The sequence below is a fragment of the Nelumbo lutea genome, chromosome 3 (genome assembly GCF_056320005.1).
Source record: "Nelumbo lutea isolate HS-2025 chromosome 3, American lotus-T2T, whole genome shotgun sequence".
Lineage (NCBI taxonomy): Eukaryota > Viridiplantae > Streptophyta > Magnoliopsida > Proteales > Nelumbonaceae > Nelumbo > Nelumbo lutea.
The window spans coordinates 7,023,974-7,043,724 of NC_142686.1; the positions used below are offsets into that span (position 1 = coordinate 7,023,974).

The 19,751-nt window shown below is 40.7% G+C and overlaps 2 protein-coding genes and 1 long non-coding RNA gene across 4 annotated transcripts; all 3 read right to left on the reverse strand.

Annotated features, from left to right (window-relative positions):
• Positions 1-279: 279 nt before the first annotated feature.
• LOC148862643 (protein SIEVE ELEMENT OCCLUSION B-like) lies at positions 280-4,041 on the reverse strand. The gene is made up of 7 exons (XM_088981581.1): positions 3,440-4,041; positions 3,205-3,321; positions 2,648-3,096; positions 2,351-2,460; positions 2,095-2,237; positions 1,482-1,976; positions 280-1,397 (listed from the first exon to the last, which is right to left on the reverse strand). The coding sequence occupies exons 1-7, from the start codon at positions 3,692-3,694 to the stop codon at positions 723-725; spliced, it is 2,244 nt and encodes a 747-aa protein (XP_088837707.1). The 5' UTR covers positions 3,695-4,041; the 3' UTR covers positions 280-722.
• Positions 4,042-10,904: 6,863 nt separating this feature from the next.
• Positions 10,905-14,412, reverse strand: LOC148862644 (sieve element occlusion protein). Its single transcript, XM_088975335.1, has 7 exons — positions 14,128-14,412; positions 13,823-13,930; positions 13,289-13,734; positions 12,921-13,033; positions 12,619-12,746; positions 11,853-12,341; positions 10,905-11,740 (listed from the first exon to the last, which is right to left on the reverse strand). The coding sequence occupies exons 1-7, from the start codon at positions 14,290-14,292 to the stop codon at positions 11,102-11,104; spliced, it is 2,088 nt and encodes a 695-aa protein (XP_088831461.1). The 5' UTR covers positions 14,293-14,412; the 3' UTR covers positions 10,905-11,101.
• A 2,064-nt stretch (positions 14,413-16,476) lies between these two features.
• LOC148862645 (uncharacterized) lies at positions 16,477-17,489 on the reverse strand. 2 transcript variants are annotated; one of them, XR_016109378.1, is made up of 3 exons: positions 17,290-17,481; positions 16,846-17,225; positions 16,477-16,708 (listed from the first exon to the last, which is right to left on the reverse strand). It is a non-coding gene; the product is annotated as an uncharacterized LOC148862645 (long non-coding RNA). The 2 variants fall into 2 exon arrangements; XR_016109377.1 differs by having other exon boundaries at positions 16,846-17,489.
• Between the last annotated feature and the right edge of the window lie 2,262 nt (positions 17,490-19,751).

Below are 19,751 nucleotides of genomic sequence, written 5' to 3' on the forward strand. Positions count from 1 at the left end.
TGTTATGCATCATTAAAAACTTCCCTCTAATGCCTTTTTCTTAAAATATTGGCTACGAGATTTGATTCCACATAAGCCTAGAACAAACTATATAAAAAAATTAAAAAAATATATATGATGTGAAAAAGACATGATATCCAAATAGTTCTGATGCCTTTTTCTTAAATTATTGGCTACGAGATTTGATTCCACAAAAGCCTAGTATAAACTATATAAAAAAAATAAAAAAATCTATGATGTGGAAAATACATGATATCCAGATAATTTCCACACAAAAAATTTGTTAAATAATACTTGATTGGATAACATATTTTTTCCATATCATATATCATAGTTGAACCCAAAAAAATAATATAACAATTAATACAAAGTCGTGGGCTTCATATTATCATTATTGTCAGGCACACAGAAACAGCATGGTCCGACTATGAAATAACGCAAACATCCGATGCATATATAATAATAAGCTACGAGAGGCAGAGGTGGAGCCACTCCTAATAGAGTAATTGCCCACCACTACCGTACCATTCAACCACGTAGCATACATAATATATTAATCAAAGACCACACCAAAATAAAACTAGGAATAGGAATAGGATGGACCCTCTTCGTCTTCGATCGCCACATGCCATCCATATATTATTTAATAAGGCAGAGGACAGAGGAAAAGCCCAGCCCCAGATGCAGTTGACTAGATGTTGTGGATTGGCTGTTCAGTGACTTCAGTCGGTGCAGCAACGGTACAGGATGTACTTTTCCATGGGACGGGTGCACTCGGAACAAGGCACCGTCTCCGGGATTCTCCCGACGGTCCCCGGGAGGATGAGGCGATTGCAGTGGTGCTCCGTTGGGTGGCTACGGAGATGATCATTGAGCGCCGGTATTACCCCGCCTTTGGTTGGGATGTGCACCTTCCAGTCGTTGTACTGTGAGATGGAGGAATAAATTTGGTCGCCTTTAGATCTGCTCATCTCCGCCGTTCCCCTACTGATTATTGCCCATCCTTGGTCGCTGCTGTCGAAGCTCAGCATGTTCATGATCTCGTGCATTATGTGGTCACTTTCGGAGGTCTTGCTGCTGGGCAGATGTTGTTGTATCTTGTTGTCATTGTCGGTGGTGGTCTTGCTGGGCAACTGTGTCTTTGAGTAATACATGCTCTGCAACCGTGCCCAGAAGAACCAGATCAGTGTACGTTCTGTCCAATAGTTACCGAGATTTTTCGCCTTGATGAAATCAATTATCCTCGACAATGGTAGCCTTGGCTTGCTCTTCCCCACGTACACGAACTCTAAGGGAATATTTTCTTCTTGTGCAACGTATCGTGCTGCTGCCACAAATTTCTCAATCCATTCCAGATCCTCACCTCCATACAAACATACGTATCGCCCTTCCGCTACCTGAGGAAGTAAATCAAATATAGCGATCAGATAATTATTTATTTTAGTTATGATATATAATAAAAACATGATTCAATATATTACCCAATTGAGAATGGTGGGATCAATCCCGTCCACCACAAAATCAAGCCTCCAAGTTTGTTCCTTCCACAAGCTTTCCTCCTTGGCGGTGGTGAAAGGGAAGGCCAAACTTCCCCAGATCCATATCATGTGGATGGCATTGGGACAGACAACCCTACCTTGTGGATCCAACGCCACTAGGATAGGCTTCTTGCTGAAGTGCCACACCTCCTTGATGTACCTGATGACAGCCTGATCGATCAATGAGGGGTGGTTTACAGAGTACCAAGGCATGATCGATTGTAGTCGCTCAAAGTCGGTTTGCCTGCTGCTTTCATTCCATGGGACCGACTTATCCAACACCGGAAGCCAAACCACTTCGAACTGGCTCTCTGGCCTGGATGGTTGGTGACGGGATTCCAGGTACACCGTCTCCAGAATGGAAAGCTCGTCGCGGGAAATATCAAGGTCCGATATAAGCAGTAGCATATTCTTCCTCCTCAGAATCTCAAGGCCAACCTATTATATATATATATATATATATTTTTTTTTTTTTTAATTTGCCATGAAATGTGATCAGTCACTGATATACAGTTCATGGGCTGGCTTAGAGAGAGAGAGAGAGAGAGAGAGAGACCTTTTTCTTGGTGGTACCATCAAAAATTGGTTGCATATCATCTTTGGAGTAAATGAGCGCTCTGAGTATTTTCATGTTGTCAATGTGGGGTGTCTCGAACAGGCGAACAAGCGTCTGAAAAGCTTCGATGTGTCTCTTCTCATCTGCACCATCATATTATATATACAATCATGATTTTATTTCATGCTTAATTAGTAAAACAAAACACCAGAAGGCATATTGTCTTCATATATAGCACGTAGTAGGATGTAATCACCTATGTGTTGGTAGCAAAAGTGGAGTTGCTTCCTGAAATGGTCTTTTATGTTGTTGATCTTGTGGGCCAAGCTGGACAACTCCCAAGCCTCAGCTGTCGATGGTATGTACCTAAATTGAAGTCCAGAAACCAGAATTTATTAAGTAGCTAGTGGGGAAAATGAAGGAAGCGCTGCATTGGCAAATTTATTAATTGAGGAAGGAAGTTAATATTGAAAGGGGTGATGAACTAAGTTAATATGGACATTGCATGTATGTATATATATATATATATATATATATATATTATAAAACATACTCATGACCCAAGCCAATGAGGCCATTGATCTGAGTTGCGCAGGCCACAACACCTCTGACCGTCCAATAAGCAGCGGTGGGTATAAGGCTCATAGCGACGGCCATGGGCGATGTGTCGGTGGAGATGTACTGGGTAGGTAGCTCCTTGAACTCGATCAAGCACTTGGTTAAGTCCAGCATGGCGTTGATGAGGTTCCTAAGCCCCTCGAACCGGGGTTTTAAAAGCTCCGAGTGCTCCAATATATCAGGGATTTGCTTAAGGAGAGCGATCGACTTGGCCAGCGGGTTTGTGGGGTAAAGCTGAGCCACCAGCCAGAACTCCCCATAGTTAACTGCGAAAGCTGCTAATGAGAGAACCACCTTTGCGTCCCATGAGTAACTTGCCAGTGTGCTGAATATGGCTAGCGCTGTCGCATGTGCATCTGTTCCACCGGAGCACTTGTACAATAGCTGTTACATTCATTCATTCATATTCTTCATTTCATTAGTACCACCCAGAAAATATTTTACTTATTTATTAACCAATCCATCGATCGATCAAATGTATTCAATGCTAACCTCGCAGGAAATCTTATGTATGGTGTACGCCAATGCTTCGAGCATGCCGGCGAAGCCAAGGTGGTGGGTCTTGTCCACCAATGTATCAATGTGGGTGTGCGTATCAGCCGCAACAACCTACAAACAATGCAATCTCATTTGTCATGGGAGATAATATAATCTCTGTATTGTAATCAAATCATCAAACAGATGGATGGTGGGAGAAGCGAGGAGGGAGAGTAGAGCAAATACACACATGTTGGACGATGCCGTCTACGACATTAGTGGTGGTAGTGGCGGTGGGTGGTGAACGATGAAAGATGTCCTCGACGATTTGGAGGAGAGGTTTGACATCAACCTCTCGACCATCGTGAGCATGGGTGCCCAGTATTTGCTTCATCATCGCATTGTCGTCCGATGTCGAGAACAGATTCCGCTCGCCCCTCGGCAGTTGGGCAGACAGGGAAGTGATCTTTGGAGCTGCTGCGTGGAACGGAGTGGTGGTTGACATTTTTTTTATGAAAAATGAAAGAATGGAGAACGAAAGATCACAGCAGTAAAGAAGGATAGAAGGAGATAAATGAGTCTTGTTTTGGGTGTGGTGGTTTCAGGTCTTGCCAAATGGGCTGCTTATATAGCCACAAAATTTTGGAATAAAGCGTTGGCTTATTTGTATTAACTTCTTTGCTTCCAACGTGCTTTAACTGTAAAGCTGTGTGGATTAGGAATTTAGGCCCACCATTTGCTGGGCCCCCTCAATCTATACTCTTTACAGTTCAAAAGCATTTGCCTTCGTCTCTCGAGGCTCGAGCTAGCGCCGGACCCAAGCCCAAGCCCCAAGTTGATCTATCTCAATCTGTCTCGTCTGTTCGCACTTCGCAGCATATATTGCCCAGATAGTCCCCATCGTCTACGGTTGTCTATCTCCACACAGCAGCCTTGCTCGACCCTTTTCTTTCTTTCTTTCATTTTTTTTTTCCCTTTTATCAGAATTTAAATTGATATCGTTTAGTAGTTTCCTTTTTTATTTTCTCCAGCTCCCACAGGTTCAACGTTTTGGATGTATGCATATTTGATTACCTGAAAAGGGCATAATCACACGTTGAAAAAGTTACCGGCACGGCGAATGATGAGATGCCGAAAGTTGGAAAAACACTTCATCACTTTACTCTCGCTTATTCCTTACTTGTGACTACAGTTGCCTACCTACACGGCTACACCTACTGCATCACTCGTGGGTGACCGGCTCTGCTCCTAACACAGTATTATTTACGGGAGATGCCCTGTATGAGGAGCAGATCCCATTCGTGAGACTTCAAAAACCGTTTTGGATGATGACCACCCCGATCTAACCGTTGAATTTCATCGTTCAATTTGATCAAATAAATCATATTTTTTTATTATATCAAAACAATAAATGATTTCAGATTATCTTGTGGAGTAACTCTACATTAAAAAAATAGCGACCCTAAAGCAATTGAGAATTCTTTGAACCAATTTGGCTGCCAGCACCCGGCCAGTCATAGTCTAGTTTTTCCTGACACACATCTGAATATGCAAAGAAAAAGAAACAGCAGTGACGAAAAGAATGAAAGACTGGGAGAAACAGTTGCTTGCTTCAAACGCTGCAATTAAAAAGGTCATTTGCTTTTCAAATAGCATTGTCAGATCTTCATGTCTCAAGGAAATTTTTGCCTATTCAATTAGTAGTATAATTTTAATTTTCTTCTTGATATTTTCCCCTTTTTCCTTCAAGTAAAGAGGACTAATTTGGGCACTTCCTCTTCTTGAGATCCCTATGTGAAAGAGATAAATAAACCATTCTTTGTATTTTGTAATTATAAGCAAGGTTTTAAAAATCGACATGGAATCCGAACTATTTTAGCCATTGGTTTTTGGGTCGATGGTTTGATTGTCCGATTCGAACAAATGGTTCATTCCAATTGAAAAAAATAAAAAAAAATGGCCAAAAATCATTAAATGGGTTAACAGTTTGACCACCCAAGTCAGTGGATTACTGATCAAGTCAACGGTTTTTTGTCAAAGAATAGAGCAAGGTTTAGTCGAACGCTTTAGCTGTTCAGCAGGTTGTGGAACCAATGATAAAGTCCCATGCCAAAATTAAATACATGGGGCCCATGAATTTATTACTGGCGTGGAACCTCGTTATTGATTCTACAGTCCAATGGACCGCTAAAGCTTTCAGCTAATCTGAACTCCAAAAAGAGGGTGAAACGGAATTGATTGCTTGAACGATTTCAGGACCGAATGGTCTGACCATCCAGTTCAATAACGATTTGAAAACTTGATTATAAGGGTCTAAATATGTTGTTGCTTTTGTCTTTTCAAACTAAAACTGCATTTTCTTGTCTCATGGTTAGGGGTGTGCCCAAATCACTAAATAGTACATAATACCACATTATTTAGTATAATTATTTATAAATAAAATCACATAAAGTATAGGTTTAAAGAAAGAAAACTTAACCTTAATTCTCGGCTCAGTTAAAAAAAAACGTATTAAAAAGAAAAACTTCTCTATTCCTATTTACAAAAGGGCCATTACATGCGATAAGCGTGTAACTTTATTTTTATGACCAAAGGAGGAAAAGCAAAAGAAATGAGAGGAATGGTCCAAAGCTCTTGGCTTTAGAAAATTCCAAAGCGTTTTACGATAATATTCCACAATCTACCTTATTAAATAAAGTCCCAGAATGATTAAATAGGCATACAGAGAGATCAAGAACAAATCTTAAATGGACAATGTACATCGCGTTCTGGTGGGGGCTTGGAAAATTTGCTTCTGAAAGTCGCACCCCGAGACCGGGGACAACAGCCAAAGAAACGGTCCATTAAGAGAAAGATAAGAATAGGACTGTTAATGAATCAGGTTTAAGTTGGATATAATTTGAATTAAATTCAATTTGAACAGATTAGATGATCCAATAAGATATTAAATTGGATCAGTCCAGTCTAAAACAATTTCGGTATCTGTAATAGACTCATATTGGACCGGATCTGGATGCACCAATATCTGGTCCATTGGTGGACCTAATGGCCCATTCTAAGCCCGAACACCGTTTAGCATAATCTACCGATGGTTGGTAATGGTATTACCGTAATACCGTATTGCCAAACCGAGCCAAACTAATGTAGATGGGGCAGTCAGCCTTAATTCTTCCGGGATTGGCATCATTTCCCGAGACCATAGAGGAGAGTTTGTTTTTGCTCATCGGATTTGAAGATCACTCACTTTGTTATCCAAGGGGAACACTCAAAAGATCACAAACCTCCTGAGTCCTGAGATTGAAGCTCCGTGGCGAATTCACACAATCATCACCGATTGCAGGACTCTTCACATTAACCCCTATATCATCATCTCTCATATGACGGCCCATTAGCTGGCGAAGCATACTTATAATGTCTCTAGAACAATTTCTTGGTCTTCACCCCCTGAATTTTTAAACAATTGAGCAGGTGCAACTCGGGTTGTCGTGTTGGTGCGAGTTATTTTACACTGCTTTGCTCTCTCAGTCTTCAAGCCTGGCCCATTAAACTTTGACAAAAGCCCAACCCGACCCGTCCAAATTGTACACTTAAAGAGCTTTTGGTTTGTGTCGGTGCGGGTTCAGTTTACTAGTGTTTGGCAAGGATACATTTGTGCATTAACAATGACAGAAAACACAGTTTTTAAGGCATGCTTGCATCTAAAATGAGATGAAATTTTACATCAAAATGTACATTTGCCCTCAAGATTGATCGAATATTAAAAAGGCATATTTCTGCATTGGGATTCATTTTTACATTCAGTACAATTAAAATTCGTTTGGTAAGAAAGTAGATTTATCACTGCAAAACTAAACCAACTTTACATTTATATGAACCAGAATGTATTCTATATATTTACATTTACACTCTTCCCAAACAGAGTCTAACGCTCTGCTATTTTTTGGATAAGGTAGCTCCGGTTACCAAATAAGCCTGAACCGATCCAAGCCAAACTAGGCCAAGTTTTATAGATATGAATGCAAAGTTCATCTAATAATGGCCACTCAAATTGGACTCGTCTATTTATAGATGAATGCAAAGCTTTAGCTAACTAGTCCTTTGACCACTCAACTTGTATTCATCTATAGAGCTTTAGTTTTCACAACTAGTCCTTTCATTCATCTATAAATAGAGTATACAGAGACCCATTTGTAGTTGCATGGATAAATCTTATATGTAGGGGTGGATTCAAATTGAACCTGGTTATTTGAACTTGGCTTAGCAGTAAAAAACATGGTGTTTGAATTCAAGATTAGCTTGAAGACATTCAACTCAACTCAATTACTAACATGTTTAATCTCTGCTCAGCTCGAACTCTACAATGAGCCAAGCATCATATAAAAATTAAAATATTTTATATATAAAAATTATTTTATTATTATTATTATTATATAATTAAAATCTTTCAGAAAAATTAAAAATATTATATATGATATAAGCTTGATTAGCAAAAAAAAAAACCTTATATATTGAGTTCAAGCTCGATTTGAAACTCAGTTTAGATCGAAATTGGGTTTCTAGCAGGCCAGAAACCCTCATCCCATTCTCAATTGGAAAAACCATGGTTTTTAAAACCAAATCGGTCAGGGGTTTGGTTACCAAGTCGAACGGTCCGACCGTTCAAACCAAACACTCAGCCCGTTCTGACAAAAAAATAAAAAAATAAAAAAAAATGGTCAAAACCGTTTGAACGATTAACTGCCCGGTTCAGCGGTTCGCTGACCAAAATCAACAATTTTGAGGGAAAATCTAATTTTTGAAGAAAACGGAACCAGTCACCTGACCAGTTCCCAGTTTTTCCGATCCAACCATCTGATCCGGTCTAATTTTAAAAACCATGGGAAACCCCATCGCCGGCTCAATGATGAACACCATCCATTGTATCTGACGAAATAAATAAAAGACACCGCAAAGGTTGCATCAATGGGCTTGAACTTAGAACTTGAATAGACTGGGTAATAGAAACTAGACCAATTAATCTCTTATTGGTCTACCCGATCTCTCCAAAATGATTTTGATTTGAATAGGGTCCAACTAAACCAAAACCACCATTCGCGCCCCTATGTTCATCGTCTGTCCAATGCGTGCAGTGTGATGCCACATCATACAGCCGAGATAAACGTTTTTTGCATTTTTTAATATTTTTCTAATTAAAAAATTATAAAACCTTTGGACAAAAATTAGAAGACCACGGTTGTGACATCATATATATTGTGCATCTTGAGCAGGAATTCATGCCTCGAGTGGGCAGTGAAGTGTTTTTCTTGAAACACTGCTCCAAACACTTCTTGTAGTGCTCCTTAGTCAACCTCTTGACGATGTCCAACTCATAAGAGATCCCATGATTAATCAGCAAACATTACAAAATATCAAGCATAGCCAACACTCATTTTATAGGCGATAGTGTATGTGTATGCGTATGTGCGTGGACCTCTAAGCTTAGTGTATTGGTTTTTCGTTGTGGTTGATTCTTGGGGAGGCTAATGGGAGTTAATATTTTAAATATAAGATTTAATTAGAGGAATTTAAACCAGAAGAAAAAGTGGTTGTTCAAATTACATCTTTATTCTTACAATAGGGATTAAATTAAAAAATTAAGACTATATTTGTTTGAGGTGTAAAAACAAATTTACACCGAATGTAGAGTGAGAATCGGTTTGATGAGAATGTAAAATGGGAACCGGTTGTTGGCCCTATTTACACTCATCGTGTTTGGAGGATCAAGTTATTTAAACGTTTCACCGCCTACCCCTGTCTACCCTTGCATCTTGTCAGTGCCTACCCCTGCCTACCTAACTAAAACGTTTCATAGACCCATCATGACCCTGCCTACCCCTGCATCGTGTCACTGTGCCGGTGAAGGAGAGAGAAAAGAAAAGTCAGAGAGAGATAAGGGAAGAAAAAGAGCTTGAGCTGAGCTGATTCAAGAATCACGACAATGACAATGGCGATTTCTCATGGATTTCTTTTGATAATTGGCGTTTTCATCACTGTTGTGATTATATCGTCCTTCAACGTTGATTCTCTGTGCTCTAAGATGGTGGACACGCTGGTGGAACCCAGTTTACCATTGCAGCGTTGAGAAGAGGTGTGAGTTCTGATGCATTGCTGTTTGGTACAGATGGAAATTTCTTACACCGGTGAAGAATTGAAGCTTGCGGCATGGAGGCTAAGCAGAGAAGAGGTACAGATCTGCAACACCGATGGTGGACTGATCGGAGAAGGGGAAAAGGGGGAGACTTGTAGAAGTTGGAGTAGTAGGTATGAACAGGCGGGAGTGAAATGGGGGAAGAAGAACAAGGGGAGAGAGAGAGAGAGAGAGAGAGTTTTGAGAAGATGGAGTTTTACATTGATTTTATCTCGATGGTAAATTTCCACTGATTTTTTATGTAAATTTTACTTAAAGTGGAGTTTTACACTCATCTAAGATATAAAATAACATCTCATCCAAACGTTAATAAAATTGAACTGGAGTATAAAATTTACCTCGATTCACACACATTTACGTCTTAAACAAACACAGCCTAAGGTATTTTAGTCAAATAAAGGCTCCATTTGGATAGTAGACAACAATGGTACCGAACACATACTTATCAGATTTCCTCTTCACACCCATATAAACACGTTGCAGCCACACATAAATGTTTTCAGTCATTGGTGTGTGGGGTGGGGGTGGGGAGGTTTCTCAATGCCAGTGCCGTGAGTTGGGAGTGAGGATGCATGGTTATCTGAGGAGGAAATCTGTATTCGGTTTTCTAACTGATTGTTTTTGTTAGATATATGACTTGAAGCTCAAACCATGCCCAAACCTTCCAACCCTTCTGGAATGTAATAATTAATTGAATGCTTAAAAATATGTTGAGTTCACTGTGGAACAATTTGTCTATGACCAAAGGCAGTTTCTCTTTTTTCTATCATTTTCTCTCCCATGGGAGGCCTACGATGGGGTTGAATTTTACGTAGAAATTTCCTTCTGTCGTGTGAAAATAGGATTAATAATTATTTCGGTCTGCTGGGTCGAGCCTCCCCACCTTGGGTTTTAGTTATTTTTTTGGTTGGATGTTTATATATTCATGTTCGTCCATAAAGGGACTGATTTTAGCTCGTCCAAACCGGTCCATATTTGCCAAAGACCTCGTGTAACATTATGCTGATTCAGTCCTACTCTCCTAGTTACTAGATAGTACATACTCCCATGACTGGGAGAAAAAACGGTGGACACATGCTGGACTGAACAGAATGCGTCCTATGAGCGTTTCAGAGCACATCCCAATCCCAACCGTGTATTGGGAATATCTCCCAATAACAAGTAGTTCTGTGGGGCACCAATGTGATCTCCCCCGTTGACCTGGCTTTCAAGTTTCAATTCACTTTAGAATTGGATGGATTTTAAAATAAGGTCCGACTGTGTAGAGAAATTCTGATTTTAAGGGCTGGGATCTTACGAGACAAGGCGGAGCCAGATACATGAAGGCTCTATCATTAGATTGGTTGGATGGAACAACTAGAGACTACACACTAGAGAGGGATGATTAACATTAGCATACTCCCTTCTCCCTTCTATGAGAACATTAAATAAAATGACGTACACCGGGGGACAAGTCCATACAATTACAAATACTAGCGTGGGAAAAGCAAATTAAGGTTGCGCCTCTGTTTTCATACCATTTCATTAATTTGGATTTCTGAAAGCTTCACATCACACCCATCAAACACATGTTATAAGCACAATTAGTTGTATAGTTATGGTTACAAGTAATTAGAAGACAAGACACATCCACTACTACTTTTTCCTTTACAGATGTCAATGTTGAATAACTCCAAAATGACATCTGTGTATACATATTACAGAGCCATCCAGTTCCAGGTCGAGTCAGTCGGTCCCAATCCCATTGCACCGAAACAGAATGTTCATCATCTTCATTGGACGCTGGCATTGTTCACAAACGACAGTCATCCCTTCAGTGGAGCCTTCAGTGTAGGGAATGATATTAGAGCGGTCACAATGCTCTGTAAAATGGAATGGATCAACAGCATTTCTTATTGCACCGAAGATCCCCAGCTTCTCTATCTTTTCCCCCCACACATGAAAAGACTTCAGGCATTCCATGGTCTCGCTTCCTTGAAGCTTTATGACGTCTGTGCCTGGCCCTTCCCCGATCACCACCCAGCTGTTCCCATTCGCATCGAGACTAAACAAGGACTCAACCTCTCTTAGAATATGATCAACATCAGGAGACCTTTCTAGTCTCAGTTTTGATCTTCTTATACTCTCCAGACGAATCCAAAAGAAGTTCATCTTTGGGCAGGAGAGATAACCGCCAACGCCAAGTCTTTCTGTACCAATGATGTCTAAAATACTTGTTACATGGTCACTGAAATTCCTCTTACCAACATAAACCAGCTCTACCTGCACACCTGAACTCTTCATCTCCTTTATCGTGCTAGTGAATTCTCTAATCCACTCTATGTCATCGCTTCCATAAAGAAAAAGGGTTCTTCCTTCTTCTACCTGAGATCATTTGAATTCTATGAGAATAAATACAAACTCTCTCTCTCTCTCTCTCTCTCTCTCTCTCTCTCTCTCTCTCTGAATGCTGATAAAAGTTGGATTAGAAACATACCCTCTTTGATATTAGGGGGTCGATTTCCCCCATGATCAGTTGCAATGACCAACTTGCTTCCTCCCAGAGCTCCAGTTCCCTCTCCGTTGAGAAAGGATATGCAACGGGACCCCAGATATATATCATATCGATTGCATTTGAAGAGGAGACCCTCCCTTTGGAATCCAACACCATAATCAATGGTTTCTCTGCAAAACGCCACTGTTGCTTTATGTAGTTCACCACTGCCGAGCTAAGCAACCACGGCTGACGTATAGAATACCACGGCAAGGAATCTGATAAATGAAGGAAATCCTTTTCTTCTGCATCTGTCCACTTGTTGGAGGATGGAACAGGCACCCATACGATCTCATAACACCCCTTGAACTTCTTGTGCTGAGGATGACTCTGCGTCTGCTGCACAAGCAAGAGTAATTCCTCTAGTGGGAGGATCTTTGGTTGTGAGACCAAGAGTACAACTTCCTTGTTTACTAATTCAGACACCCCAAGCTGTACATAACCACAATGAAGAAGATGGCATTAGGAATTAAAATACATATGATTTAACTTGTATTAGAATACGGATTTGATTTTGGCAATAGAAAATTAAATGTCACATTGCTTTGGCTAGTTAATTACTCTGTTTAATTGATTCATAGAAACTGGAAATTTCCTTGGGAAAGAAAAATAATTTAGATGGACAGAAATGGACCGATGCTGCGCATGCAGTTTGAGTCTCTGGTCAAAACAGGAGAATAGAAAAATTGGACACTGGATTTAGACAAACCTTTGTTTGTGATGAGCCATTCTTCAGTGGAAACTCATCCTTCAGAGAAAATAAAAAGCCAAGTACCTCCTGGTTGTCGATATGGATCTCCTTAAAAAGATGCAAAAGCTTCTGACAGGTCTTTGTGTCTGTACAAGATCATGAAGTTTTCTATGCTTATCAGTACATATAAAAACTTGATTCTACCAAGCACCTATACAATTGACATTGATTACAGGATCAACTCTAAGGAGACTGGCCACTTATAAGGGGTGATGCTGGGCTAGTAATTAAATCATGGATCCACAGTACTGAGTACTGACCTATCTGTTGACGACACAAATCCACATGCTTTCTAAGGTTATCTCGTATGTCGCTCACTCTATAGACCAAACTAGAGAGTTCCCACGTTGCAATAACTGTTGAAGTTGAGTCCCTGAAGAGAGAAAAAACCATACATTGTTCAGGCATGCTGCATTATATTAATGGGGAGCTAGCTTCTCCAATTTCCATGGCTAGATTAATTGCATTAGCTAGCTAGTATATAGTATTAATTAATTAAATTACAACAGGAGTTATGCCAACGAGTTAGTACTTAAGCTATTGAAACGAAATCAACAATAAAATAAAATGGTAATTAAAACCCATATATCTCTGGATAGGTTGAGAGGAGTGAAGGGAAAGAACATGCACTTGCTCAACTCTCATGGCCATCAAGTCAATGAATTGAGAAAAGCACGCGATGGCACTTCTGATGACCCAGTAGGCTGCTATATAAATCTGAGATTTCGAAGTGCTCATTTCCTTGGGCTCTAACTCCACATGCCCAAGTGGGAGACCTTCAAAGTCGACGATGCACCTTGTTAAGTCTACCATGGTTTTAACAAGCAAACTCAATGCTATGAAACGTGGCTTCAAGGCCTCCACGTTTTCAGGCAGTTGCTTAAGCATTGCAACTGACACAGCCAATGGATCGCGAGGGCAGAGTTGCATATTGAGCCACAATTCCCCATAGCTTGTCGCGATTGCTGCTATAACTAGAGCCACCTTCATGCCCCACAAAAATTTCCCTAATAATTCGAATATGTTCAAGATCCTCGTCTGCAAATTTTCATCTCCATAACACTCGTATAGCATCTGTCATTGATAATATCGGCATGCAGTTAGTTTTCTTCTTATATAAGACAACACAATTGTCTGTCTGTGTGAGTGAGAGCCAGAGAACCTGGTATGTGATCTTGCACACCACTTGTCCCAATACTTCATGCGAGCCATTTTCTTCGTTGTTGCATCTAGTTTTCGCTGCAATTCCATCTGGGTGTTGCCCAGAGACCTGAAACATGCATTAGGATGTTAATTGACAGATCGATCGCGATCGTAGTGTATAACAACAGTGCATTGCAATTCAAATAATATATAAACAAACATTCACTTTAAACAATTAATGCAAAGTATTGAGCACTGAATGGTAGACGAGAATTGAATCAAGAAAGATAGCAGAAAGAGAAGAGGAGGTCGAAATAGCAGTACATTTGATGTGGTCGCAAAACAGATGATATTCTCCACAGCATGAAGCAATGGCTCTGGATCGACACAACCATCGGGATCATGTGTGAGGAGGATATTCTTCACCAGGACACCATCTTCTGATAATGACGAAGAACACAGAAGAGATTCACTCCAGACCGAAGGCATCGCCAAATTGAGATTAGCTAATAAAATAATGGAAAGCGTTTGCTTGAGAGAGGAGGGGGGTCTATGCGAGGCTTCTTTTTAATATGGAGAAACAAAAAGAGAATAAAGCGAACCCACGGATTCATTTCTACACCCCAGAAATCTGAGCCCACAGTACAGGTGGGATAAATCCTGGCTCCGGAGGAGATTATATATTGTGGTGACCATTTAGATTTTTTGTTCTCCATGACTCTGGTCAAACACAGCGTGTGTATCAGAAGCAGCTCAAATATTATATATATATATATATATATATGATATTTAATATATATAATATAATAACATATATAATAGAATTATAGAAAATAATATATATAATAAAAGTATTATAATTCTTAAATTTTAAAATATTAAATAAAAAATATTTATATATATAAATTTATATTTTTATAAAATATTTTTTCTTAAAATTGAGTTCAAATTTATGAATTCACCACTAATCGTGATGTTAACAGAAAAAGAAAAGAAAAAATTACATCTATAGATCTGGGGGGTCAGGTTATTGGACCACATGGGCCATTAAGGCATTTTGCCACGCTCTGACATATAAAAAAAAAAAAAAAGGAAAAAGGGCATTTCTCAGTCAAGTAAGGAAGCAAGCTTAAACGACCCCACCAATTACAATTGAATTGCTAATTAGCCTACTTAATTGAGTTTTATGGTACGGTTGTATAGGCACAATGTAGATGCTGTTTAACTTTAGATTTTTTTAGTGTAGTTTATGCTTTTACTTTCATACTTTAATAAAGTACGGAAAAGGCCTAAAACGGATGAAAGTTGATATTTTGGAAAATGACTGTTCAGTTTACTAGTCACATCGCTCAGAGGTGCTAAATTTACGGGCAAGATGCGATTTATAAGGGATTACTAAACTGTAATTTTAAAATTCTGCAGTGAGTCAGTGTACGAAATTCACAAGTCGCGTGAACTCTCCAATAGAGGGCATACACGTCGCCCCTCTGAACCGAGCTTAAAAAACAAAAGTGGAAAATATCATTTTGAACGATTTGAACTCTCCCTCCCATTCTCCCATATCCAAGTCTGGCGAGTGAGAAAAGACCATGGACGATTTTCTTGCGCAAATAACATCAAATGGAGAGGAATCAAAAGAAATCAACCGATGGTAAGCTTTTAGCGAGAAGAATCAGAGGTTTTGTAGTGTGCAATGTTGGGCATCCAATGAAATGCTAATAGGTGGTAACCATTAGGGGTAGTAATTTTTCACCCAGCCCGCTGAACCCACCCAACCCACCCAATCCACCCATTTAATTGGTGGATTGAAAATGGGTTGATCACCCATTGGGTCTATTTAAATGGGTCAGGTTGGGTTGTGGGTTGGGTTGTGGATAACTATTGGGTTAATCACTAAAGATATAAGTATTAATTCTTTAACTATTTTTTTTAATTTCTTCACTTGAACGAAATAATTTTATAATTAATGTATTACTTTTCTATTAATTATTGATTAAAATTAGTTTTTTTTCTCAAATCAACACACTTCACCCAAATCGACATAAATCGAAGTCAACTTGACCCAAGTTTGGATCAGATCAACTTCGTCTAAATATGAACAGACCTGATCACCTTAGTTTGGTTCATTTAGGTCAGTCAGCCCAGTCCAAACCCAACCTGACTCAGGTAGGCCAATCCGGGTCCACCCAATTCTGAAACCAATCCAATCTGGTCCGATCGGATTGATATAGATCTAAATAGTTCAACCACCCTTGTTGTGATTAACTCGAAGACAATCCAATTAGATGGTTCAAGTTGGTCTAACCGGTTTGAACTTCAATGATTCTATCAAACCCAAAACCTGAACATAACCAAATGGATTCGTCACTTATGTAAAAACAACATGCATGTAATGTGACTTGAACTTTCACCACTTGTGTAAATAGCATCTACTATTACCACCAAGCTATGACCAACTTATTTGTTAAGAGGGAGTTAGTTTTTTTGTTTTATGTACATAAATATAAGATTAATGGATTATGCCGGATTGAATTGGATTAAAGCGGATTTGGGTTGAACCCAACCCATTTAATTTTATATATCTAGGTCATTCCAAACCAAACCCAACCCGCTCAATTGCCACTGCTAATAACCACATATCCGAAACTAGAAACGACACAGAAGCAAGAAGAATTGGAGGAAATGTCTCCGGGTTCCCTTTAAGCTTATCCTTCCCTAATTTGAATTCAATCATCAGTTAATAGGCTTCTTTCCCCATGTATATGCTACAAGATCCTACTCGAGAGTTACTTGAATAGACATTGGAAGAATACAAGAGGACCTGTAACCAAGCCTAAGAATGAAGAACCCCTTGGCGCCGCAACCCACCAATGTAGGTTTGCATGAATGCTGCATTTCAACCCCACTGCATATATAAATTTCATGGATCAGACAAACGAACACAAAGAGTCAAACACCTATCATATGAGATGATACAGGAAGTTGGAAATGGTGTAAAATCAGTAGTCTCAGAGATCTAAACCAGAAACTTAAAATGCTCACTTGCAAGAGGGCCATGTTTTCTGGGTTGAACTTGCATTCACCATGTTTTCTAGTGTAAGGGTATGTCTCCTCCTCTTTCAAGCCACCGACCTCCATCAAATACTTGTAAGCATCGGTCATTAGGCCTCCATCTTCGATAGGTTTGATGTTTGAGTTCGATTTAAGGTACCAGGAGCTTCGATAGGTCGATGAAACAGTGAGAACGCCGGTTGAATGCACATTAGAGGTTATTTTCTTGTTGCCGGTTGAATGCAAGCCGTCGGGGGTCGATGAAACAGTGAGAACGCCGGTTGAATGCACATTAGAGGTTATTTTCTTGTTGCCGGTTGAATGCAAGCCGTCGGGGGTCGATGAAACAGTGAGGATGCCACCGATGGTCTCTGTAGAGAGGAAGAAGATATGAATAACAAGGTTCTAGGTCAAGGAGAAGGAGAAGAAGCTTACTAGAGGTTTTTTTCTTGCCGCCGGTTGAATGTCTCACTATTGGAGGTCGGTGAAACAATGAAGACGCCGCCGCTGTTCTTGTGTTCTTGAGCTAGGGCTCGGGAACGGGTGAAAATGGGGGAGAGAGGGAGTTCAAACGAAGGGGAAAGAGGTTTCGATTGGTTTTATTTTTTCCTGCCCGGTTGAACCGGTCTGACAAGGGAAACAGTGTTACTTATATAGAGGAGAGATGAAGGGGGGACGTGCATGCCCCCTATTGGAGGGTTCACGAGCCCTCTGAACCTAAGGGTCCACTAAATCCAGACTCATATTTTGATACTTTGTACCTTTGGGCCCTCTAATCTATATCTATATATTAAATTGCATGTACTCAATTGGCACATTCTTGTGTTGTAATTGCTTTGGAAGCGCACCTTGTTGTGTTATAATTGTTTCTGAGCTCACCTTGGTGCTTTCTCTTATTTGGTGACAAAGCACCCTCGAGGCATGCGAGGTGCATCTGACGTGGTTTTGAGTAGGTCTCTATCATTTTGGTTAAGGTAAGTCATCGCCTATGTGGTGTCGATGTGTCATGTGACGATTCTGGGATTGCTACATGGCGCGTCACTAGAGGGTGAAATCTGCCCTCATCAATTGCCCCCCACTCTCGAGTTAAGGTTAGATCGACGAAGGGAGTAGTTCGTTGCACGTCTTTGGCCTGAAGTGATAGTTCAACTAATTTTTCTCTCTTTTATTTTTTTTTTATTTTTTGCACTGACCCAATTTGCTCACCTGAACTAGAAGAGTATAAGGGCTAAATGCGGCACTAGGCAGTTTGCCATCTTGACCACTGGGTGCAAGAGCAAACTCATCAACATGAGGAGATGTGTAACGGGCACTCTGAGGACATCTGTCAAACTAGGGATGTAGCCATCGAGGAGTTTCGTCATTCGCCCAAGTACAAGAGCGGAGTTTGTTGTGCCCGCCCTCAAGAAGGGCTTCAAATTATTCTATGCTTCCTTAGGTCGCTCCACTCATAGACTTCTACGCTGTGTCCCTCAAACTGGTCCTCAAGGGGGTGGCTGACGAGGTCGATGCGGAGCCTGAAACCAAAGTGGAGGATAGCGGAGAGGGCAACGAGAATGATGCCAGCGAGGGTGCTATCGATGAGGATAAGGACGATATTGCATGTTTGAGTGAACTGAGGTGTGCTAAGCGCGAGTCAATCATCTGTTGTCGTCGTGTTTCGAATAGGTTGGCTTAAGGGAGCCTTAATGCTAAACGCAATTTGGCTTCCCATTCGTAGATTTTTACCGAAGTGCGCATATCGCGAGTCAGATCATCTAGGCTGCCAAAGCGAGTCTCAGTCAAGTCGTTGAAATTTTAATAGGCCAGTTCACTCTTAGTACCTCGACCTATAGACATCTCGTCGCCTCGGCAAGGTATCTCTATAGTTTGTTGGTCGTTATCTTGGCTCAACCTACAGGGGCCGCCTCACAAATCTATTGATTGTTAGCTCTCGTAGGTAGCATGGAGGGCTTGACCTACGGAGGCGGCCTCACAGTTAGGGCTGGGAGATTCTATTTGAGCGAGACCACTAGAACTTGTTCGGGCTGATCATTCTGATTCTACCCCTTGCGGGGGTTCTTTCGATCCAAGTGTTGTTGTTGTTACTTGAGGATGCCACTACTTGAGGCTCAAAGAATGGGTGTGAACTTAGCTTTTGTGTAGCGTGTTCCCACAAGGGTTGCTAATTGATGATGTGCAATCCGATGCTCCCTATTGGTGAACATCTCAGACGCTGAACTGAGTAGGTCACCTAGCTAAGCTGCAAAGAAAGAGATCAGTGTCCGAGTTGCTTTACCTGGGGTGGGCACTCCGATGCTTAAGTCAACAAAGAGTTTTGAGAGAGCTAGAGAGCTGTAAGAGCTAAATCACACGTACCTCTTATGATTGAAGGAGACACCTTTATATAGGCACATGTAGTTGTGATCGTAACACATCCGAGACCTCTGAGCAGAGGTGGCCATAGCATGCTCAAGATCCTCGAGAAGTCGTCAGCCATGCTCGAGAGCAGTTTCTTACTCGAAAATGGAATTCGCGTAGATTAACTCCGAAGCGGGTAGCGTGGAGAGATGGGCCTAATGGTTGAGCGATGTGATCCCATAGGAGTTGAGCACGATGTTTCACTTTGAAGTGACCGGTTGCCACGTCAAGAAGGTCGCCAACTAGGTCTCAGTCAGGTCAGTAGGGTCTCGAGGGAGGTCACCCCTAATGCTGAGGTCCCTAGCTCGACCGTGATGAGGTCGTTACATGAGTCTTCATTAGGTTGGCGGAGGTATGTCGTCTCTTCTGCCAACCTAGTCCTATCGAGGTCATACGGTGTCAAGCCAACGAAGGCTGGTTGCCAACTAAGTCTTCGTTAGGTTGGCGGAGGTAGGTCTCCTCTTCTGCCGACCTAGTCTTGTCAATATATTATGCTG

Bases quoted from the DNA above. Each gene is read 5' to 3' on its own strand.
- LOC148862643 (XM_088981581.1), bottom strand. From the start codon at position 3,694: ATGTCAACCACCACTCCGTTCCACGCAGCAGCTCCAAAGATCACTTCC. The intron at 2,461-2,647 runs GTATGTTTTATA...ACTTCAATTTAG, and splicing joins CTCATTGGCTTGGGTCATGA to GTACATACCATCGACAGCTG. The intron at 1,977-2,094 runs GTCTCTCTCTCT...TATATATAATAG, and splicing joins ATGGTACCACCAAGAAAAAG to GTTGGCCTTGAGATTCTGAG.
- LOC148862644 (XM_088975335.1), bottom strand. From the start codon at position 14,292: ATGCCTTCGGTCTGGAGTGAATCTCTTCTGTGTTCTTCGTCATTATCA. The intron at 13,034-13,288 runs GCATGTTCTTTC...TTCTCTCTTCAG, and splicing joins GCCATGAGAGTTGAGCAAGT to GGACTCAACTTCAACAGTTA. The intron at 12,747-12,920 runs GTCAGTACTCAG...GATCTTGTACAG, and splicing joins TTTGTGTCGTCAACAGATAG to ACACAAAGACCTGTCAGAAG.